At 47.6% G+C, this 23,665-nt stretch overlaps 1 protein-coding gene and 1 long non-coding RNA gene across 2 annotated transcripts in view; both read right to left on the reverse strand.

Annotated features, from left to right (window-relative positions):
• Positions 1-335: 335 nt before the first annotated feature.
• LOC310850493 (hemicentin-1-like) overlaps positions 336-23,665 on the reverse strand; it is a 43,073-nt gene continuing 19,743 nt past the window's right edge. Inside the window, exons 11-20 of the mRNA XM_083752014.1 lie at positions 22,505-22,774; positions 19,941-20,201; positions 18,812-19,084; positions 18,380-18,634; positions 12,674-12,946; positions 11,539-11,805; positions 8,328-8,451; positions 6,750-6,802; positions 4,713-4,744; positions 336-2,805 (exon numbers count right to left, since the gene is read on the reverse strand). Of these exons, the coding sequence (XP_083608140.1) occupies positions 2,683-2,805; positions 4,713-4,744; positions 6,750-6,802; positions 8,328-8,451; positions 11,539-11,805; positions 12,674-12,946; positions 18,380-18,634; positions 18,812-19,084; positions 19,941-20,201; positions 22,505-22,774 (1,931 nt within the window). The 3' untranslated portion in view covers positions 336-2,682. The remainder of the gene's footprint in view (positions 2,806-4,712; positions 4,745-6,749; positions 6,803-8,327; positions 8,452-11,538; positions 11,806-12,673; positions 12,947-18,379; positions 18,635-18,811; positions 19,085-19,940; positions 20,202-22,504; positions 22,775-23,665) is intronic.
• On the reverse strand, positions 13,518-17,657 carry LOC310851849. Its single transcript, XR_014567879.1, has 2 exons — positions 14,627-17,657; positions 13,518-14,092 (listed from the first exon to the last, which is right to left on the reverse strand). It is a non-coding gene; the product is annotated as an uncharacterized lncRNA (long non-coding RNA).

Below are 23,665 nucleotides of genomic sequence, written 5' to 3' on the forward strand. Positions count from 1 at the left end.
TACGGCTCCCCCCCAGGGCTACCCCAGTACATTTTGGCACCTGAAGCAAACCACAAAATGATGCCCCTTCCCCGGCCAGGGAAGAAGGGTGAGTGAAGATCTACATCAGGAACAAGGTGGGAATAATGACCTTCATCAGGAACAAGCATAGGGAAGGAGACTGGCAGCACCTCCTGTTCTCTAAGAGGCCACTGAATTTGGGGTGTGCTGCAGCTGGAGCAGTAACAGCGGGTGATACATTCCTTGGAGGCTGGATCTGTTGCCGCTGGGTATTCTTGCCTCACGGGCAGGCCAGTCCTGCCTCCTCCTCCACAATGTACACAAAAGTCTTTTCCATTCTCAATTTATTATCATCGTTATTATTAAAAACAAAATTATTTATCATTTTACAACCAGAATAACAGCCCAAATTCCCACAATCATCAGCTTTGCGTTCATCTCCAATTCTGCACTCTCGCTCAGATCTGAGCGGCCTTCTCTGCTACTCCTGTCCCGCAGGACACAGAGTAATCATTCCAAAGGCCCGGTGCCAACCTGATGCAAGAGGGAGACAAGCTTTCTTTTGTGGGGGTTCCTTCATTGCAGACGACTGTGCCAGGCCTCCTCAAGATGGGAGAACGACGCATGGGTTAACTGGGGCATGATGAGCCCTGCGCTTGTTCCAAACACTGCTCCATTGTCCTTCCGTCCTGAAGCTTAACGTGAATACATGCCGTCTTCCAGCCACACCCAACGATTAGCGAGGCCCAGAGTGTACGAGATGCTATCGTAGCAAAGGCGCACTCTCAGTTGAAGATGACAAACTTGTGGTGGTGGAGGAGAACGCACACCCAAACAACACGACGAGGGAGCAGAAGGCATGGGATTCCCCTCTCGTTCCTATCAGAGATTTTACGAGGTCTGCCTTTGGCTCAGGCTAACATCAACAGTGCCCGTCATGTCTGCCCCATTAGCTAGAAGCTGGCTAGTTGTGAAACCGATACGGATGTTTGAAGCAAAACAGACAACTGCTCGCTGTTAAGCGCCCTCCTCCATTCTTCCTCGCCACACTTCGTTGAATTTTGCAGTTCGCCTGCCCGTTCTGAGACATTTCTTTGCCGCGTGGGAGTTGAGCTAATCTAGAATGCAGACCCCACTGTCCCTGATTCTACACCTGCAATTAAAATAAATTAATCTCCTGAGACCCCATCTCCCCCTCCTCTCCTGCTGGCTTGAGGCATTATTATTGTTATAGCCTTATCTCACTGTAGCCCCACAACAATTCTGCAAAGGAGGTTAGTCTGAGGGGTGGTTAACTTGCTCAAGGCTGCTCAGCGAGTGTCACGGTTCTTGCAACTGACCCCAGTGCTTTGCCCACTGGCTCTGCGGTCGCCCTGGGGACACGGGGAGACATTGGATCTCTTCCTCTTCCACAAGTGGTGGCTTCCTAACCCCTATCCAGTGCTCTAAGCCTCCAGACATTTGGCACAGTTCTCTTCCATTTCTAGACACCACGTAGATGGAGAAACATGGAAGGGAATCTATTCAAGATGCTTCAACTCACCCCATGTTCTATAGCAGCCTGATATGCTTAACCAATCTGCTCTGCAAAAACATCTTCCTCCTTCTATTATAGACTGGATTTGGCGGGTTAATCGTGATAAATGGAGCGGTGGTGGTGGAGAAGGCATAATGACTGGTGGCCTTACCAGGCAGAGGGGAAATAATTATGGCTTTGCCACCACAAATCCCCCCCCTCCCACCCACACGTCACCCCGAGTTCCATATCCACACACAGGGCACTTTCAAATTCACATGAGCAAAAGAATAGCTGAAGCCAAAAGCCAGACTGCAGGGCTAGGGGTGTTGCTGTCTTGTTGAGATGTTGCCAGTTCATTCTGGACAGTAAGAGGGGTCCACAGGTCTGGCCTGACCCCCAAGCAAGTTTTTATGCCTCCTCAAAAAAGAATAAGCTCAGAAGCATCTGGAGTCAGATGGAGGCATCAGGAGCAAAGGTCCTCTCCAGTCCAGGCTGGCCCTGGACACAGCTGCCACACCAGCCTGTTTCCCAGTGCACATTTTCTCGGATATCGAGCACTTTCTTCGCCGGTGCCTGGAATCCAGCTCCCTCAGGGAGGGCTTGTGGTGTCTGGGGTAGGCCTGGGGGAGCAGCAGCCACACCGCTGCCTAGCGACACCACAACCCGAGGGACAGGAGAAAGAGGGGAGGTTTGGCACAGCCAGGAAGCGAAACGATAGCAGGATGGGAAGAGAGGGAGAGTGAAAGGGAAAAGAGGTATCTAAAATGTTTCTAGTTTGTCCCCACACAGATCCGAGGATGAAACGACCTCCCTCTTGTCATGCATGCCAGCCACGGCAGGGTGGGTGGAAGAAAGGCCTGCTTTCAAACGGTTTGGTTCCATTCCAAACCCTACCCTCAATTACAGCAGGTGGCAGGGCGTGGAGACAAACTTCTCTTTTTTTTGTTTTCAGCTCAGGTTGGTAGAGGAGAACCATTTGAGTGGTGTGTGTGTGTGTGTGTGTGGTGTGTGTAAGGGAGGGACTGATAGTCTTATCTTCAGAAGAGGCAACAGTTTTTTTTACCCCCCCCCCCCAACCAAAATAAAATCCAGGCAAATGAAGCAGAGGTGAGTCATAGAGGATGTTTGCACTGGTGAGCCCATTAGGGGAGATTCATCTCTGATCATTTCTTCTTGATTTCTGAGTATATTATGTTGCTTTCCAAAGGCCGGGCGGCCGCTGGCTGTGGCTGAGGAGGGTGGTTGGCCTTGAAGGCTAGTGTTGAATATTGTATGTCCTCTTCACCCTGCAAGAGACCATCAGAAGGAGTCAGAGGGAGCAAAGGAAGGTTTGAAGGCAGGGCCCTTGCCACAGGTGGGCCTGTGGGGGAAGCAGCCCCTCCTGGGATCTTGAAAGGCCCTTCCCCGAATCTCCAGCTTTCACTGGAATTAAGAAAAGCAAACAGCAGCACACAAGGCACAGGCCTTTTCACTTGCAAGGTTATAAGGAAAAGCATGCAATCGATAAGCAATCTGTTACTCAGGAAGCATCAAACTTCCAGTGATCCAGCCAGCGAGTGCAAAAGTACCAGGGTAACAGCCACGAATTAAACTCTTATTTTGAAATTTTGAAACACATTTCATTTCTTTGGAATTCAACAATCTGTGCAATTAAGATTACTTTTAAGCTTACTAGGTTGTCTGTATTTTGCTTCTGGCTGTTTTGCTCTGGTCTTCCTCCTCTGCCGGCCAACACATACAGCTTATCCACACTTAACTTTTCCTCCATGCTTTCCAGGAATGGTCCACACTTTAAAGCTCTGTGTCCAAGCATCCATTTTTTTTGGATCCATAGCTTTCTGCACAAGAACCTGCTCTTTAAAGCTGAATTGGAGCAAATGGCAACCTACAGAAAACTTGAATGGCCATTCGTTGCGCTTCAGCTTCAAATAGTTAGATTTTGCAGGGAAAGCTCCAGGGCAAAAGAAAGAGGAGCTCTCAGACTCGGAATTTTAAAGTGTGGACCTGTGCCTGGAAAGAGAACGGCAAAAGGTAAGTGTGGCTAAGCTTTTAGCCAGCACCACCTGAGCCCCAAGCCCCTTACCCACTGCACATGAGCAGGTCCATTTTAAAAGGTGGTGATTCTCCTTGTATGGGATGAGGGAATCTCAGAATTGTAGAATCAGAAGGGACCTCAAGAGTCCTGTAATGCAGGAATCTCAACTAAAGCATCCATGACAGATGACCATCCAACCTCTGCTTAAAAACCTCCAAGGAAGGAGAGGACACCACCTCCTGAGGGAGGCCGTTCCAAACAGGTGAGGTGGAGGCCAAAGAGAAGCTTATGAATCTCCTAGCAACTAGCTCCTAGTTCCCCTTTAGGGAGCCCTCTTCTGCTCTGAGAGAGATACATCTAATTCCCTCGGAGATGCTAGAAGCGTGGTAAAATTAAACTCTACGTTGACCAGCAGACTGTACAGACTTACCTCACTTACCCTGGAGCAAGCAAGACATCCCCAGGGTAGTTTGGCTGTTCGGGCACCAAAGTCCACTCACCTCTCAGGCCAGAATCCTGGATCATTAGGGCTAGGATACCAAGTGGCCAGATCACAAGGGTGGGGAGAGGCAGATTGTTTGTTAAGCATGATAATGCTGCTGAAAATTTGGAAGGGGCCTCGGGGGTCGTCCATCCCACGACCTGCTGATGCAAGAAATCCACTACTACAGCATCTATGCTAGGTGGTCCCGTGCAGCTTCTGCCTGGAAATTTCTAATGAAGGGCAGTTTGCCACCATCAAGGCAATCCAAACATCTTGTCCCCATCAAGAACTTGAGTCATTGTCACATTGCTACGTTCTGCAGATGAAGCTACTGTTAGCAGGTCAAAGAGTTGGGGCTGCTTCCTTGTTCCAGAATTGGGAATGGGCTCAGGAAGCCCCCAGACCCCTCTAGGACTGGGCGATATCTGGTTTTCAGCACTGTGATATATCACCAGCTAAACATCGCAATGTACCGATATATCACAATGTCTGAAATAAGGATGGAGCTATGTTGAGGCATTGGCTGGCTTCACAGTTTTCCCCACATTGTGATTTTTGGATAGCACACACACACACACACACACACAAATCATGATTTGCAAGATATTGCCAGGTCAAAAATTATGAAACCAATTATCATGATACGGACTTCAGTATCATGATTCCGTCCTTACCGGTGTGGGTTTGGTGTCAGTGACGCCCTGGTCTGAAATGACAGAGACAGGACAGAGAGAGAGTATCAGGGAACTGGCAGGTACAACAGACAGAGCCTGAACACAAGCCCACGGGAGCCAAGCAGGAGACACTGAAAACCCACAACCCTCTGCCCTTGGACCACAGTGGGGCGGGGACTCCCACTGGATTAGCGGAAGCAGACAGGACAAATGGCGTGAGCTGGATTAGTAATGTGGTAAGCAATGAAGGTGCCTGGCCAGGGTTTCCCCCTTGGTATCAGGAATCTCCTAAAGGGCCGTATTCCTTTAGGGCTGACCTCTTTGACCATGTGCCATTCAGACATTGCTGGGCTCCCAACGGGAGAATCCAACAGGATCGGGGGGGGGGGGCACAGCTTAGCTACCTCCCACATTTAGGGCTGCATAGAAAGGAGAGGTCCACTGGGTATGCACAGCTGCTACTTTCACTAAACCACAGTTTAGTGGGGGGGGGAGGAGGCCTAGCAGGTAAACATTCTCTCTTAATTCCCCAGAAGCCTACACTTAGCCCAGACTGGCAATCCTACAACATGCCGGACATGAGCAACGCGTGTTTAGACATCTGTCTGTCTTGAGAGGCAGTGCGCCTCCGGGAGTGACGTCAAAGCACTGCGTGAGCAGCATCCAAGTGTGCGCTGTCCACATGACAAGACCGCCCTCTTGGCCTCACTGATGTGGTCCAAAGGAAAGCAGAGCAAGACATTTCGTGCCAGCTGGGCTGCAGGAGTTGCCAGAAGGAGGCATACAACGCCAACCGTTTTAGGGACTCCACTCCGAATTTGTGTAGGGTTTATTCCTGAGTCTGTTCTTCTCCTGAAGATATCCCACAAGGCAGCAGAGGTTTAGGATCAGAGTTTTCCTTCTCCTAGATGGTCTCCCATCCCAGATGGATGGGCCCCGTCTGCCTTCTTGACCGTTGGACCCACTTTTGATCTCGTCTGCTCCATCTGCCAGAGTCTGTCTTCACATGCAGGGGAAAGTCCCTAGCTCACTGAGGGTGTGAGACCCATTGGCTACCCTCACCTGGTTTAGCCGGCCAGTTGAAGCCGTTTCCAAGGTGTGGTTGCTGTCGCCTGCTGACAGCTTCTAGGAGCCCCAGGTGAGAGCTGAATGCAGGGTGGGGACCAAAGGCGAGCAAGGTAATGGTCCATCAGCTGGACAGGTGGGACAGGAGAGGGGATGTGTGTGTGCATGTAGACCGTCCCCTCCTCACTCCAGTCTTTTCCCCACCTCACACCCTTCCCCCTTGCTCCAGCCCCACCTGCTGCATCTTCCTACCTGTGCTGAGTCCACCTGAGAACTCCAAGGCCAATGTAGGGAGTAGAGGGAGCCACCTGCTTCCACCCTCACCCCTCAATTCTTCACTTCCATTCCTTGCTTCGCACCGAATCCCAAGCATGATTAAAGAGGCAGGCAAAGAACGGTCTTGGATAGACTTGATTCCAGGAAAATTTCGGTGGCGGTGCAGAGGGCAGAGATAGCCGTTCTCTGGAGAGACCAGTCTGGCGAGCCCCATCACCTCCTGCAAGTCCCCTCTCGTGAGCTTTTCCACCACCAGGCTGGCTACAGAGCCACAGCAGGAACCCCAAAAAGACGATGAAGGGTTTTTGTGGGGTGGGCGGAGAGGGCGACAGGGGACAGGAAGATACCCACACTCCACAGAAAACAGCAGCTTCCTTTCCCCTCCCCAGGAGGGTTCAGGGAAGAGATTCCCCCAGCCAGTCTCTTGGAAATGGGAGCTGGAGCAGCTGTGAAGTCCTTTCTCCCTGCTCCCATGAAACGGATTAAGCAGGAGTTTCCCATGATGCATCTGGGTTGGGGATGGAGTGGTCCTACTTGCCCATGCTTTGGCACAGAAGTGCACGGAAAGGCCATCTACCTTCTTCGTGAATTATAAAGGCTCAGCCTAAACGGGGTGATGGTGGCCGGGGAGAGTAACATAGAGCACACAACATGCGTCACACAGACCCCGGCCCAGCCCGTTGGGCTGATACTTACTGCGGCCGGGAGCTGAGGGTATGTTTCCGTTAGATGAGTGTTGTTCCGTCCTCCTAGGTAAACAGCAGACACTGTTTGATCCTATAGCAAGCAGGGGGTCTCTCCCCCAACAACAGAACCAGCACATTACCCCTTGTCCTATACTAGTGACCAGTCACGTGAAATAATAAATCTCATTCGCTTTCTTTGTGCCACATTGTCATCCATCCAATTTTTATCTTGCCCTTGGCCACACCAGTGGTGGTTTCCAAACTTTCTACACTGACGGAACCTTCCCCGTATTGACCTGTTTGCAAAGGGAGCCCTCGTGTGGCAGCAAAGGAAACCCCGGTAAATTGCAGGGAATTCTGGGACACGTTCTAAAGAGCGCACTCAGTTCATGGGCAACCTCCGGCCCTTCAGATGCTGCTGGACTACATCTCCCATGATTCCCAGCTAACAGGGCAACTAGTCAGGGATGATGCAAGTTGTAGTCCATCAACATCTACAGAGTTGAAGGGTCCTCAACTGGTAATAAAAGGGCACTGGCAAGGCCTTGGGGGGCCTCGCTGTTTCCCTGTGTGAACTGAGAATAGGCCTAGGGCACACCCCTATGTGGTTATGAGCAAAAACCAGTAGCCATGGGCTAGCCTTGTTTTGTCTTCCATTGCTTATGGCTTCATTGGAAAGTATTGGAGATGATCTGAAGACCACTCCCCACCCAGTCTCTCTGTCTTTCAGACACACACCCCGACCTTTATACGTCTGTTCTGAGTTCAGGAGACGAATTTTCTCCTCCCGTGAACACTGTCAATCTTTGAAATTTTGGCACTATCATCATCCTACCCCACCCCTTACGATCTCCCCACTTACATATGCATTTGACTTTTCAGGGTCCCTGATAGCTGAAAGTTTGGCAGGTCCATACTTAGTATTGTTGCCTAAACATGTCATAAACAATGCGTAAGACTTAACACTTTTTAAAAAGGGTCCATCCAATCATAATTATCCATTCGCTCCATATGTGTGCTTTAAACTTTTTAAAAGCTTTAAGTCGTTTCACTGTATGATTTTATGCTTTTATTGCTGTACACCGCTTTGATATATTTGTTATATTGCAGCAGTATACACATATTTGTTATAATAAATAAATTGCTTTATAAATCAATAAATAAAATGTGTGTGCTTTTGGAGTCACCAGATTCAACAGAGGGCAGGCCTTCTGTGTCTTTTGACAGGCTATGAAGAAGCGGGGAATTTCAGCAGCTGCAACTTATTCAAGTTCTTTGCAGAAGAAGCAGAAGTTTCTTCCCCTGCCCTGTCTTGAATTTGGCAACCCAGGTTAGTGTCAGTGCTTTGGCTGGGAGGCATGAACAGCAGGACACACTTGTTTCTTCCAAGAGATGTGTAAGACAGGGCTCCGACCCAGGCTGGAGAGACAGGAAAGAAACCCGCACCCCTGAGACAGCCTCAAACCCCGAGCGTGAGCAGAGAGACCAATCAAACCAGGTAAATAGAGCAGGAAGGTCCTGGAGAAGCTGGGGTGATGGCAAATTCAGATGGCAAATGGGGAACCCCAATCCAAGATGGCAAACTTACCCCAAGGCAGTCTTGGTGAACAGGAAATATCCGAGACCTCCAATGAGTGCTACTCCAAGCAAACAACCTATGACAATTCCAGCAATTTGTCCTGGACTGAGACCCGAACCTGATGGAGTTGATTCTGGAAGAGGGGAACAAGAGGAATCGTGAACTTTGGAAAGTGGCCAAAATTATGGAAACCTTTTGGGAAAAGTGTATTTCCGAGATGAGATGTCTCATAACACCATATTTTTTTTTTGGGGGGGGGGAGTAAGACCATAAAATTATATATCAATGGAAAGATAATTTAATGAAGAGTGTAATGCAACAAAGCTTGTTCAAGAGTGTAATGCAACAAAGCTTGTTCCATTATCTGTATTCTATCAAAAGTTATAGCCAAATAACCAGAAAAAGGAAGCACAACATGCTTAGGTTGATATGCAGATGTTTCCTCCCCCCCCCCCCGGCAAAGAAAACAAACTCTATGACCGTAATGCCCCTTTCCCTTTACTAAATCAGTCTTTTGGGACCTCTAGCCAAGGTTGCCATCTGTTTGTTTATTTTAGCGTCCCTAGCTCCTGTGCCTTCAACGTCACTCTGACAAACAGAAATTCAGACAATGAACTTTTTAATGGCATGGAGGTAAGTGGTGGTGGGGAAAACTTCACCAGCTTGTTTTCTGTATGGTCTGACTACTGTTAACAAAGCAAAGGGGCAGGAGTGAAAAAAGAGGAGGCAACTTTACCCCAAGTTTATATGTGGTGTGGGTGCAGAGAGGCTTCTCAATCTTTCACTTCATATCCCCTTTCCTCACAAGTGATGGCCTTTGGATTAATTTTTTAAAAATTCTACAGCACTTTTCATTTGCCATAATAGCAAAAGGGTTCACAACCCAGAAACCCAATGGGATTCAACAAAACCGGAATAATCAGCCATGTACTAGAGGTCAGGCAAGGCCAGGGCAAAGAGGCAGATCTTTAACGGCTGGCAAAAGCAGCCAGGCTGGCCTAATAGGGAGAGTGAGCAGTCCACACGGTAGGAGCCACAACAGAAAAGGTCCTGTCGACTCTTATGAATGTAACCTTCATAAAGGTCTGATATGGTTAGGGGGTTCCCATCTTTAGGACATAGTGACATGGGCAGCCTATTCGGGAGGAGGAAGTCCTGCCAATATCCTCATCCCAAGCTCTATAGGGCTTTGTAAATTGAAACTAACAGCGCAGTCCCTAACCATATCTACTCAGAGGTTATTCAAGTTGGTGATGGCTACCTCCTCCCTAGCCTGGCTGCTGCTCTCCTACCAGGAGCTAAGTCATGGTTTGTGTGTACCTGGGCTGATGGTTTGTCTCACTCCAAACCAACCATGGGCTGTAGCCAAGGTTTGCTTTTGGCTTACAGCTTGTGGTTTGTTAGAGGAAGACAAGTCATGGACCATGTGCTATGACAAACCAAGGCTTAGCTCTAGATAGTGTTGAGTAGGGTTGCCATATGTCTGGAATTTCCTGGACATTGCCAAAAAAAGCTCAACAACTCTTGAAATATGGCAACCCTAGTGTTGAGCAACCCACAAGCTTGCTCATTAATACTTAGTCATACTTTGGCTTAGCATTCCGTGTGAAACACACCACAATCAAATGATTTTGGAGCCCTCTGATGCACACTCACAGGAGAAGAAGGGAATCTGTTCCTGGTTCATATTATTCTATGACTATTATTATTATTAATACTAATAATAATAATCTGCCCTTCACCCTACAATCCCAGGGCGGGTTACAACAATTTAAAATACACACTAGATACAGTTTAAAAACTTACAATTGCTAAAAACACTATCACAAAAAACGATTTAATAAAAATAACAATATCTAATAAAAAGCAATATACAGCTGCTTATATTACACTTAGGTTTCCAATCTTTCTGCATCTTAAAGGCCGTTTCTTATTTGCTTCAAATTTGCATCTCTAAGCTGAGAGGTTTTGTCGCATTTAGGTCTGATGCACGTAAGAGGAAGCTGCAGGACTTTTCGAATGCCGAGAACCAAGACGAAAATTAACAAACGTCTAAATTTGTTCCTGTAACCAGGGGGTTGGTAGTGAGTCAATATTAACAAATTCACGCCATGCCTAAGCAAACAACCAGCAAACCAGAACCACCACAAGAAATGGGGTTCTCAGGCTGCAGCACAGAGAGTAGCTCTGTACCGTGCAAACCAGTAGGTCTCTTCACACATCACATGTACAGGGGCAACAGAGATACAAAGGGTGGAGGCTCCATTCCGGATGACCTGTGGCTCCTCCTGTGTGGAAGGACAACTTCTGGAGCAGCAGCCCTTTCTACCCATGTGGGCTCCCTATGGGATTTAGAATGTGGGAAGACCAGGTGCAACATGGGCAGCCCCATGAGAAGCATAAAAAAACCCATGGCTTGCACTTGCTGCACCCCTTCTACGATGCCTAAGCAACCTGTATCATTTTTGTACTTCTGAACAGCTTCTAAACCAATGCCCACGCATCTCCGGATCATCATTCCTCCTCCAAAAGAAAACATCTCGCTGCATAAAACCCTCAATACTAAAGACTACAGAAATTTGCCACAAAGTTTTTTCCTAGCATTCAGGTGCAAGAATAGATAGCAAGGTCTGCCTCTTCTGTTTTTTAACCCTGGCCCTGCGTAATCTGTGCCTTTAAACTGCAGTCGGACACCCAGAAACCCAGCAGGTGAAGATTTTGCTAGTAAAGAAGCTGCAACAATGTGGGGTGGGGAAAACCGAAGCTATTACGTTTTCAGGCTGTAGTTAAAGTTTAATTTTTTTAACGCAGTTTATTGTTTGATTATATCTTATCTTGCTTGTCGTGTTTTATTTTGTGACACTGTTAATAGTCCTGCGTGGACATCTCGCCTAGAAAGGCAGGGTATACGTTTTTTAAAGGCGCAGGAGCAAGGGAAAGCCTAAACAAGACCTTTGGGTTGGATCCAGTTCCACCTAGTTCCACTGAGATCACGGGGAGTTGTCAGGATGAACTCACTCAACTGGTTTCAATGAGATCTTGGTGCAGCTGACTTTAGATACCACCCTTTTCTGCCCGCAAAAAAAGTGAGTTGCGTCCTCCTCTGTTAATTCCACTCGGATTGGCCACATTTCCAAATAATCAGGTCCAGGGGGAGACTGTGGGACATTCAAAATGCTGGTGGGACAAGAGACAAATGTGGGCTTGTCAAGGGACTCACCCTGCGTTGTCAATTTCACATTGACAGATGCTGAGGCCAGCTTCTTAACGACGCTGTTGTAAGCCTGGCAGGTGTAATTGCCTCCATCTTCCCAGGCTGTTAAGGCTGTGTTGAAGGTGTTCGCCGTCACATTCATATTAGTATGATTGAAAAACCACTGAAACTGGGCTTCGGGTAGGGACTCTGCAGTACACAGCAGAGCCAAACGGGAACCTAGTTTTAGAGTTATTGTTCCTGTTTGGTTCAGCTTAACGTTATTTGGCCCATCTAGAAAGGAAAGCAAGTAGAATCAGGACCAAGGGGTGGAAACAGGGGCGAGGTGCGTTTGTGTCGTCCTGCCCCCCTGTGTGTAAAGGTAAAGGTAAAGGGACCCCTGACCATTAGGTCCACTCATGACCGACTCTGGGGTTGAGGAGCTCATCTCGCTTTACTGGCCGAGGGAGCCGGTGTACAGCTTCCGGGTCATGTGGCCAGCATGACTAAGCCGCTTCTGGCGAACCAGAGCAGCGCACAGAAACCCCTTTTACCTTCCCGCTGGAGCGGTACCTATTTATCTACTTGCACTTTGAGGTGCTTTCGAATTGCTAGGTTGGCAGGAGCAGGGACCGAGCAACAGGAGCTCACCCTGTCGCGGGGATTCGAACTGCCGACCTTCTGATCGGCAAGTCCTAGGCTCTGTGGTTTAACCCACAGTGCCACCCACGTCCGTACACACACCTGCCTCCGTGTGTGTGCACCACCCCAAAACGCAGCAAGAGAGCTGGCCAACCAGCTTTAGGGCTTAATATGAGAAAGTGTTCACTGGGGTTCCGCTCTCCGAAGGCATTTTCAATGGCTTAGCTTTAGAAGGCAGGCCTTTATTAATAAAGGAGACAGCATCTGCTAGCATTTGCAGAGTGCTTTTCCCGCCTCCCCACAAGCTACCTCCACACATCAGGGTTAGGGAATAGGGGGCTCTTAGCCTCCAAGTATGATTCAAGCGCCAGCACCCCTTATTTCAGAAAGACCAGGGGTGGGGAGATCAAGGGAGAGAGGAAATCCCCATTAGGACTCACAGATGCCCTCCCTGCCAAATGCATGCAGCAACGGCAAGGAGAAAGGAGCCACCAAGCATTTTCAAACCAGGGTTACTTACATGCCAAGCTAATATTACTGGGGTTGCTTGTGGCATTGCTGACAGGGTTGGTAGCTTTACATGTATACATCCCTTCCTCATCTTTGGAGACGGCAGTTAGAGTGAGGGTTCGGTTCCTGTTGAAAAGCACAGCCTTGTCTGGGACAGGGTTACTGCCCTTGAACCAGGTGACGTTGACGTCGAGGCTGTTGGAGGTGTTACACTGCAAGGAGACGTTTGCGTTCTCTGCCACTATGGCTTCTGCAGGCCACAGGACTGGATTGGAGAGGGTTTCTGTACACAAAACAGAAAGAGGGTCATGCTTTGTGGGTCCTCATGGGTCCTAAACCTGGGCAGGGTCTCTTCAAGTGTGGTTATTAGGGAAAGTGAAGCACTTTGTCCCTGGAGTGTGTCAGAAATCCTGTCACTTTTAAAGCAGAATCCTGCTTCTTTTGAAAGCATAGCTCGAGATTGCTATAAGAAAGTGTTCAAGGGATTACGTACTGAATTGCCAGGGCTGTGGGTTGTTTGGGGCACCATTGCATTATAGAGAACACACAGAAAGGGTGTGTGTGTGTGTGTGTGTGTGTGTGTGTGTGTGTGTTGGAGGAGATACATTTTGGCAGCATTTCCAGCCAATACATCTCGAGGAGGAAGCAAGTGAGCTACAAGGTTCCTGCAGCTGCTCTCCAAAGGCCCCTTCTTAGCAGCAATTTACATGGAATTTGCAAACTGTGATTTAATGAAATTTTGAAATGAGAGTAGCTGAGACAGCGACTGACCTCACGCTTTGAAATTAACAATTAAGTGGCGCCAGCCACTGCTATAACCCAGAGACTTTTTACAAAAACAAGGTGATTTGATATTTTATTCTACAACCTCTATGTTGTTGTGGTCACTTTTAAGCCCTATTAGTGCTCAATCTCGGGTGTCCGTCCCTTGCCCATTTAAAAGTAGCTGGACACCAGTTGCTGATGGCATCACATAATAGGGTGTTGTGGGGTTTTTGTAAAGGGAATGTTAATATGGGGCGTGTGCTGCTAAGTGCTTTAATGAAGTGTCGGGGAAGTTTATGCAGTTTGCTGGACCAAGCAGGAGAGCTTTCCCAGGGTTCTTCCACGAGGCTGTGCAGGAGAACATCCTGGGCAACTGCACTGCATGCAGTGATGCTTCGAGGTTCCCGAGGGCCCTGGGGCAAGATGCTCTTAGTTGGGCCCTCTTCCTGAACAGGCACCATTGCTGCCCATTGACCATTAGCTTGTCTCTTCTCCTGGGCCAAATCGGCACCACCTCTTAGAGAGAGAAAGAGAAGACAAAGCAGTCTAACCCAACCTGGTGCCCTTCCAGATGTTTGGGATTACAAGTACCGTCAGCTCCAGCCAGCACTGATGTGTTAGCAGGAGTTGATGGGGGCTGTAATCCAGAACATCTGGAGGTCACCTCAGTGGCGTAGCGTGGGGGTGCAGGGGGGGCCCGGCCGCACCGGGCGCAACATCTGGGGGTTAGGGTTAGGGGGCGCAAATCCACAGGTTAAAGGTAAAGGTAAAGGTACCCCTGCCCGTACGGGCCAGTCTTGACAGACTCTGGGGTTGTGCGCCCATCTCACTCAAGAGGCCGGGAGCCAGCGCTGTCCGGAGACACTTCCGGGTCACGTGGCCAGCGTGACAAAGCTGCATCTGGCGAGCCAGAGCCGCACACGGAAACGCCGTTTACCTTCCCGCTGGTAAGCGGTCCCTATTTATCTACTTGCACCCGGAGGTGCTTTCGAACAGCTAGGTTGGCAGGCGCTGGGACCGAGCAGCGGGAGCGCACCCCGCCGCAGGGATTCGAACCGCCGACCTTTCGATCGGCAAGTCCTAGGCGCTGAGGCTTTAACCCACAGCGCCACCTGCATCCCCTAATCCACAGGTTAGGGGGTGCAAATTACTTGCCTTGCCCCGGGTGCTGACAACCCACGCTACGCCACTGGGTCACCTGCATTGGGGAAGACGGTGACAGGGTGAGCCTACTCCTCTCATCGCTTGCTTGAAGAGAGCAGGAGGCGAGTCAGCAAAGAAGCTGCAGAGACACCTATTGAGGAGTCCTCCTAACCACTAGGAGGAAGGGCAAGATGTTTATTGGATGGTGTGTGTGTGTGTGTGGGGGGTCACTGCTAGGGAACTGAATGGACAGGGTTGCAGGTCCCTGACACGTATTTGCATGCAGTCTGCATATGTTCATTTATATGTAGAGATGCCTCTGGGAAATTAAGATGTTGAGAGGCTGGGGTTTCCTCACCACGACTGCACTTCATAATGCACTCAGCTGTCCTATAAGCAAAGTAAAATAAATAGTTAAAACAGTGTGTTTTTTTTAAAAAAAAAACGGAGTGGAGGAGGAAACGAACAGATGTAAAATACCCCGTGGCTCAAGGTCCCCCAGGACGCCTCCGGTGGCGCAGCAGGATTTATCAGATTTAGAGACATGCTTTTGATTTTTGTATTAAATCACACGTGTGGGTGCTCTTGTTTAATTGGTTTTCTTGGATTTGGGAATGAATTCAATTAATTAAAAGAAAGCAAAGCGACGCCAGCGAGGAGCAATGGGAACTGAATTTTAGGAGGAAAACGAGAAGAATTCATTAGGAACCCTTTCAGAGAATTCCAAGGATACAGTCCCTGGGAACCACAAGTAGTAAATTGGTTTGAAAGGCTGATATACTGATTTTATACTGATGAGGGCAGCGCGTAAGTCAGAGGTGGGGTGGAAGGATGGTGGTGGTGGGAGAATAAGAGAGATGAGGAACAGATCTCAGATGCACTACACAGAGTTGTTATCACTGAGAGAGGTGACTCAGTCAGCCAGGATATCCCCCAGGGTGATAAACAAAGCACTAAGCTGTATCTCAGTTCAAGGGTTGAGCTTTATTGGCATAATAAGGAAATGCTGAAACTAAGATTAAAGAAAGGCGTTTGAGATGCATCATGCGGAAAGACCCTGGAGGACACAAACACACCTGGAATGTCACATTTTCATAGACAATGGATGCTGGATAGATGAGGATAAATTACCATACAAGTGAAAGAGTGGACTGAGACAGCACAAAGAAGTGATTTGCAAATTCTACAGAGCAAACAGATGTGAAAGAGCAGGCTTTTGCCTAGCTCATCTGCCAGGAAGCAGCAATGGAGCTGATGACAGTTCACAGTTCTGGGTGGCATGTGACAATGTGACCAAGAGAAAAAGCCAGCAACAACTTCAACGCCCAATGGCTGGTGTGGGTTGGAAGCAGAGCTTGATACAGGACTCTCTGAACCTGAGCAGAGCTGTGACACATTAACCTAGTAACCAACTGAAACTTAACAGGAGGCATTCGAACAATCACTTTGCATCAATTAGCTATCTGAGAATCAGGGCTGTATGTACTCCATGTTTTAAAAACAAACAAACAAACAAATCTACATCTACCTAGGGAATCCCAATTCTGCTCCTGAATTCTGTAACATAAAAGAAATTACGCAGGTTCAACTTATTTCGCAGATTTGCACAATTTAGCCTTTCATTTGTATTGGTCTGCATAATCTCTTGGTTCATGTTTTCCTGTGTAAGGACAAACCCCAGGCATTGGCAACCATTCTTTTAGTGACCTCCCTGGCTTCTGAAATTTCAGCAACTATCTACCAAAAACTCCCAGACATATCGTTGCAGTAGTAAGGGATCGAAACTGTTTTAAAAGCTTTGCAATCTGGCACTTGCAGGGATAAAGGTTTCTCTTTATAGGAGAACCCCCAACTGGGGATAATCATGGTTGCCATTTCCAAGAAGGTGAAATCTCAAATACAATGGTTGTGTATTTGTGTAGGGTTCATGCAAAACCATGCAAAATTTGTGAATTCGTAACTCCTAGGCACTGAATGCATGCTTGGAAGGCACAGAGAAGGATAAAGAATCCCAGTCACACTGGTTTAAAACTGTCAAGTTGGCACTGCCCAAAGGGCAAGGCAACAGTTGCATATGATCTGCCAGCAAACAAACAAAGAATTAAATCTAGCTTAGTCACTGAGCCGGTCTTCTCAAGGGCTTGGATCTTTTTCAGATCTGTTTGCTTCCTGTTACTATTCTGGTACTCTATGCTATTATGCTCTAAAGTGCTTCTTCCCTCCCAACCCGAAACTGCCAGAATCCCAGCACCTCATTCGTATTTGGGGTCCAAGATCTGCACAGAGTCCAGGCTAAGCTGAGGCTGATGGCAACCACTCCACATGCTGCAGAGCGACTCTTTCCCAGTTCATCATAGAAGTGGAGAAAGCTTTGGAGTCCACACTAAGACCCTCAGCAATTTTCAAAGTGGTCATTGGAGGGGGCTACTAACATAGAATTCAAATGGTGTTTTTCTATAAACATGCTGCAGAACACCTGAATGAAGCTTGCAGACCACGGGTGGTCCACAGACCACAGTTGGGGAACCCCTGGCCTAGAAGTTTGGATAACGCAGATCATTCCAATGCACAATGCAAAGTGAGAGTCCCATCACTAAGCTATGCTAACAGAATCTCATTAACCTTCCAGCGCGGTCTATGTTGCATAAGAAACTTACATGCTAAAGATGGGGTGGAAGACAAGTGGCCCTCGGTCAAAATTTGTGGATGTGTGCCTAGAGGAAGAGCAGGAGGCAGGACAGGGGTGGGTGGTGAGCCAATAGAGATCGTGCTAATGGAAGAAGTGTGGAGGGAAGGGGGGGCTTTGAAAGCTCTCAGTTCAGACCTCTGAGCTCAAGCTGTCCCTCCCCCTACAGCCCGATGGGTGGGGAGGAAGAAAAGAACAGCCCCAGCTACAAACAGATTAAAGGTAAAGGGACCCCTGACCATTAGGTCCAGTCGCAGATGACTCTGGGGTTGCGGCGCTCATCTCACTTTACTGGCCGAGGGAGCTGGCGTTTGTCCGCAGACAGCTTTCAGGTCATGTGGCCAGCATGACTAAGCCGCTTCTGGCAAACCAGAGCAGCGCACGGAAACGCTGTTTACCTTCCTGCACTTTGATGTGCTTTTAAACTGCTAGGTTGGCAGAAGCAGGGACTGAGCAACAGAAGCTCACCCGTCACGGGGATTCGAACCGCCAACCTTCTGATCAGCAAGCCCTAGGCTCTGTGGTTTAACCCACCCATGTCCCAACAGATTGCTCCTAAGGAAAAGCAACTCAGGCTCCACAGAAGAAAGTTTCCTCACCTCCTAATCTAAATAAGCATGGTACACAAAGGAACATTAAATGGGATTCCCACCCCCCACCCCCATTCCCAGATGTAGACAGAATATAATATACCCAAGTTAGTACTCTGGGTTATCAAGTTAGGACCACGTGGCATGTTTCAACTATCAAGTTAGCTGTGTATATGTTATTAAAACGGCGGCGGCGACACCCTACCACCAGTCATGATTCTTGTCATTATTTAACGCTTCATTTTTGGGTACTGTCTGACCATTCGCTGCAGGCATCAGGCAAAATGAGTGGAAAATAAAGGAAGTTCCTGTAAACGAAGTATAATCCAGCATAGGAAGTTGCAAGCTACAGGCCAGCCTGATCTCTCCTTGAGAGACTCACGGAAGTCTTGATGAATATAGACATTGGAAAGGACAGATGAGGAGACAGTGGGCAGCACAGGGAGCTGCCCCAAAGAGAATGCAGACAAACTGGTGGCATTTGGTGCCACAGCGGAAAACACCAAGCTGGGTTCCCTGAAGATATACTTACCATACACCTCAACAAGGAGGCTTGCACTTTTGCTGAGATTAGTCTCAACATTGAAAGCACTGCAGGTATAATCCCCAGTGTCGTTGAGAGACAGATTCGAGACCAACAGCTCAGAGGTGTTCCCAATTATTCCCTCTTTAAAAATCCAAGTGTATTGAGGCGGCGGGTGGGAGTCGGCACTGCAGCTGAGGTTGAGGCTGGATCCCGTACGGTAAGTATTGTTTTTGGGGCTGATTACAGGATCATCAGGCCCATCTGGAGCAAACAGAGGAGAATCACAAGTTGGGCATCATGGTGAAGGGCTAAAGAGGTGGCTCAAGGGACTGAAGAATGATATATTCCTCATTCAGTTTTTAGGAGGTACATACAGGGGAGAGGGAAGCTGGAAGGAGGTGACAGAAGGGATGAACTGAGAATTGGCGCCACACTTACAGAACACTGTCAGTTCGAAGGGGGTACTGGTGTTATTGCTGATTCTGTTGACTCCAAGGCAGGTGTAGGAACCTGCATCAGACCGGCTGACCGGGTTTATTGTGAGGTTTTGGTTATCATGACTCAGAGATATATGCCCTCCATCCTCCAGGCTCTGATTCCCTCTGAACCAATAGTAAGAGACCTCGCTGCCAACGGAGGTGCAAGTCAGAATCAGCGACTCGTTCTCAATGGCTTCCGACAGACCCATAATGGTAACGTCAGAAACCTCCGCTGTAAGGAAAGAATAACGAGGAGGCAGAAGGTTATCAAGGAACAAATGGTGAACAGATGCAGGGAAGGGTGTTGCAGGTTTGCCTGCAAGGACTCCCTCTTCCCTTGAAATCTTCCAAGGAGGACAGAAACATAGTTTAAAAGCCATGCGACTGCTTTCACCAACAGAAGAACAAGAAGGACCTCAAAGATACCAAAGAAGTGCTGAGTGACAGGTGCTGAACAAGGCCCTGACTGGGGACAGATGGACAATTTCCACGGACAAGAGATATTTTTGTTTTATTTTATTTGTGGACAGTCCTAAATAGAAGTTACAGTCAGTGCAAAAAGGCACCAGAGGGAGAGACAGTGAAGCAAGTGGCTGTGAGCACCATTGCTTCGAAGGGAAGCAGTAAGCTGTTGCATCAAGATTCTTATCCAGTTTCAGGAGATGCATCCTAGAGAGGACAGAGTCCTGGGAATAAGATGAACAGAAAACATACAAGAAGTTTGCCAAGGCAGCAAAACACCACCGAAGGTGCATTCCATTGGTGATCTTGATTTGAAGGTCTTCATTGACAGGTGACTGATTAGATTTGAAGAGACACTGTGAGCCATGCAATATCCCGTGGGAGACAAATCAATAACAGAAGGGCACCAGAGCCTGCTGGGTAGGTAGGCAGAAAATGACAGAATACCCAAGCATTCATTAGAAAAAAAAGGAACAGGAGGCAAAAAGAGAGCATTGGGTTTGGCTCCAGGAAGAGTCCCATGAAAGCAGGAAGTGGGACAGGAGTATAAACGACCAGCGTTTATGCCAGCGAGTTAGAAGTCATGTTTGTAAGCCATGGATGCGTGTAACCCTGTGGATACTTACCTAGTACCCAGATCTCCCGGCTTGCGGAGGTGGAGCTAGCATTGGTTTCATTGTTGAAAGCCTTGCAGGTGTAATTTCCACTGTGGTGGAACTGCAGATTGTAGATAGAAAGCTGGGAGGCGGACCCTATGTCTGATGTCTCATTGAAACTCCAGGTGTATTGCGCGGCTGGGTTGGAGTCAGCAGTGCAGGAGAGAGTGAGGTTGGAGCCCTCTGCGTAATAGTGCCCACTGGGGCCAATTTCAGGGACACCAGGCCCATCTGGAGTAAATACAGGAGAGTCAGAAGTTGGGGGAAGCCAGTGAGATCCTGGAGGGCTCAGGTCCCACCTTTGGCAAAATGCACCGTGAGTCAGATTGACCGACACATGCCTGTGTGTTCGGCATGTGAAGTGTGATCTTGTTTTCTTAGTTGGAAGAAAGCTGAATTGCAGATAGAAGCGCTTGTACGGAGACGGCTGAATAGCTGCCTTGGGAGGTTTAGACTGCCCTTTCCATATCCGGGATAAGTTTACTTACTTAGAGCATGCTTACATTTGTCTGGGAATCCTGACAAAAGAATTCTCAGGATTTCCCAAAACTGTGGGAAAATCCTTGGTAGAAACCATGACTTCCAATTACTGGTTTGTGATCTGGGAATCAATATTACAGACTCTGTGATCAGAGAGAGGAAAGCAGGAAGCAGTGAACCTAAAATGGGAAGTTGAGCAAGCTGGGCAATAATTTTGTTCCCTGCTTTTAAGGTATCTTTGGGAACTTGTTACAGCTTATTCGTGAGCAATTTATGAAAAGAGGAACGTATAAGCTCAATTAAATGGAAAAGCTGTGTGTCAAGAACAATACATTATCAAGTGAGGCTGGCCTTTTTTTAAAAAATGCAATTAGCGGAGATTTCTGAAGTTTGCTGGGTGGCTGGCTTTGCTTAAGGACAAGAAGGAATTGCAAGCTTACGGGTGGCAGGTCTTGACTTGGGAGATGGCGCCTGTCGCTTTAATAGCTCCAGGGTAACACAAGAGGCAGCGACATTATTTACCTCTCCCTCATCAAAACTCAAGGAGGAGCAAACTAACATCGTGAAGCCCAATGTGGCCAGATATGCAGCAGTTGCAGTTTGAGCATTCGAAAGGGGAAAGAGCTCCTTCTGGTTTCTTAGGTTTTGCCAGTAAAATGTGTGTCTCTGTGTGAAATCTGAGACAAGGAAGGAGTATTGACTCAGCTAACTGCTGAGCAGCAAGGCTAGAATTTACATCACACCATGGCCAGCCAATCACCATACAGGAAGTTGTATAATACGTACTGGGAAGGAGCTATGTGCTAAAGCACATGGTATGCCTCTACTAGGCCACAAATCTAGTCCTTGCCATCTGCAGCGAAGGATTCCAGCGGTCCAGAAATGACATCTGCCTCCGATGCTGGACAGCTACTTTGCCGCCGATTAGGCCAGGCAGTTCTATTTATGCATTCATTTACTCTGATTTCTCGTTTATATCTCACCTTTTCCTCCAGGAAGCTCAAGGGAGTCTGCTTGGTTCTCCCCTCTGTATTTTATTCTACACCAAGCTGGTGAGGGAGGTTAGGATGAGACAGTGGCTGGTTCAAAGTCACCCAGTGAGCTTCATGGCTGAGTGGGAATTTGAACCTTGGGTTCCCAGGTCCTAGCCTAACACTCTAATCATTACATTACACTGGCTCTGGATCACAGGGGCCACAGATCTCGCTCAATATGATGCAGACCCCTGAACTTCAACTTACTATCTTTGGGGCTGATGCAGTTCTTAAGAGTTGACAGTGCTGTGTGAAATCAAGTTAGATCAAATAAGGGCCGCTACAATGATCTTCTATCTCTCCTAGAGATTTTGATGGTACTTTCAAAATATTTTATGATATACTGAAGGAGCGTCCCCACCCCTATCATTCAACACTGAGGTCCAGCTCAGTGGGCCTTCTGGCGGTTCCCTCACTGCGAGAAGCGAGGTTACAAGGAACCAAGCAGAGGGCCTTCTCAGTAGTGGCACCCGCCCTGTGGAATTCCTTCTCATCAGATGTCAAGGAAATAAACAACTATCAGCCTTTTAGAAAACATCTGAAGGCAGCCCTGTTTAGGGAAGTCTTTAATGTTTGATCTTTTATCGCTTTTATTATTAATAATAATAATATTCTGTTGGGAACTGCCCGGAGTGGCTGGGGAAACCCAGACAGATAGATGGGATATAAATATATTATTATTATTATTATTATTATTATTATTATTATTATTATTACACTGCAATAAGTGGGGGGAGAGTTTTAAAAACAACAGAGTTCTGGCAATCCGGTTCCAAAAGAAGGTGATTGGGGGCATGAAGTAATGTTTTCAGAAGTTGTGAGTGCTAACTTTGCATGAAGTGAGTTAACTCACATGGTGGGTCTTTCTACCTTTGTGTATTTCAGTCTTATTGAATCTGCTTGCCAGATATCCTTGTCTTTAAAAGTTATAGTCTTGCTCTCTCAGGGCCTAAGTCAAACTCCACATGCTCCGCTCCCAGAACTGCTCCAACCCTCCCTCAATGGTAGAACCAGACTTACACAAAACATTCAGCAAGTATGAGGTGCTGTCATTAGAGAAGCTGTTATATCCATAGCAGCTGTAGCTGTCCGAGTCATTCCGGCTCGTTGGATTGAATGTGAGGACCTGGTTGTTGTTGCTCAGAGAAATGCGCTCTCCAACCACCAGGCTCTCGTTCCCTCTTAACCAAGAGTAGGAAACGTTAGTGCCTGCGGAGGTGCAGTTCAGAACTGTGATGCTATTCTCGATGGCCTTGCCAGAGTCACTGATGGTGATATTAGTGACATATCCTGTAGAGGGAGAGAGAGAAGAGAGAGAGAAGTAGAGGGAATGATGGTGTTATCCAAGGTAAAAGTGGAGAAGTAAGCAGGCCTCCTCAGAGTCGTTTCTTCATTCTGCATCTTGGAAGTTGAATATATCCGGCTGTCATTTAAGGAGAGGTCCTGCAGTGTGATCCGTTTGCCGCAGAGAGGTGAAACTCTTCTTTATTTTCAATTAGGAAGCTTCGATAAACTAAATTCTGCAGCATAAAGGAACAAGTTGGCAGATGCAAAGAACAGGAGGGCACACATAGAAACACTTCAACATTATGGGTTGCAAAAGGTTGTCAGTGTGAAATGAATGTCCAGTCTGGGATGAATGTCAACATGGAACAAGGCAAAAGAAGTGGACAAGAAAATAGTTGATACAGTAAATAACCTAAAAACAGAAGAACTGCAGCAAACATTAATTACAATCCCATCTCTGATGCATTTCACAAGGAAGACGGAATCCACAGCAGTGAAGGAACTGGTGTGATGAAATCTGAAGGTTTGGCAACAGGGAATAAAACAGAGTTTGCTTCTTTGGGAATGAGTTATTTGGGATTTCAGCGCAAATCAGTGGAAAATCTTCTGATCCAGGTTTTGGAATAAAGATGATCATCGACGGAGGACCAAGATAAAGCCCAAGTAGAACAAAGTTAAGGAAGGCAAGCAACTAGAAGGAAAGGGTCTATCCAGGGACCCTTGCCAACTTGAACCACCACATCAATCAAATTTCTAGAAGGTTCTTGAAGACAAGGCACACAAAGAAGAAGAAATGGCAGGAACGTCTACACAATTGTGTTCGTTATCTCGGTGTTTTCATTGACAGGGGAAAAGTAGTGTGAGTCCAGAAATATGGTAAGAGACAGAGAGACT

The sequence above is a fragment of the Podarcis gaigeae genome (genome assembly GCF_964106915.1).
Source record: "Podarcis gaigeae genome assembly, chromosome: 8".
In the NCBI taxonomy this organism is placed as follows: Eukaryota; Metazoa; Chordata; class Lepidosauria; order Squamata; family Lacertidae; genus Podarcis; species Podarcis gaigeae.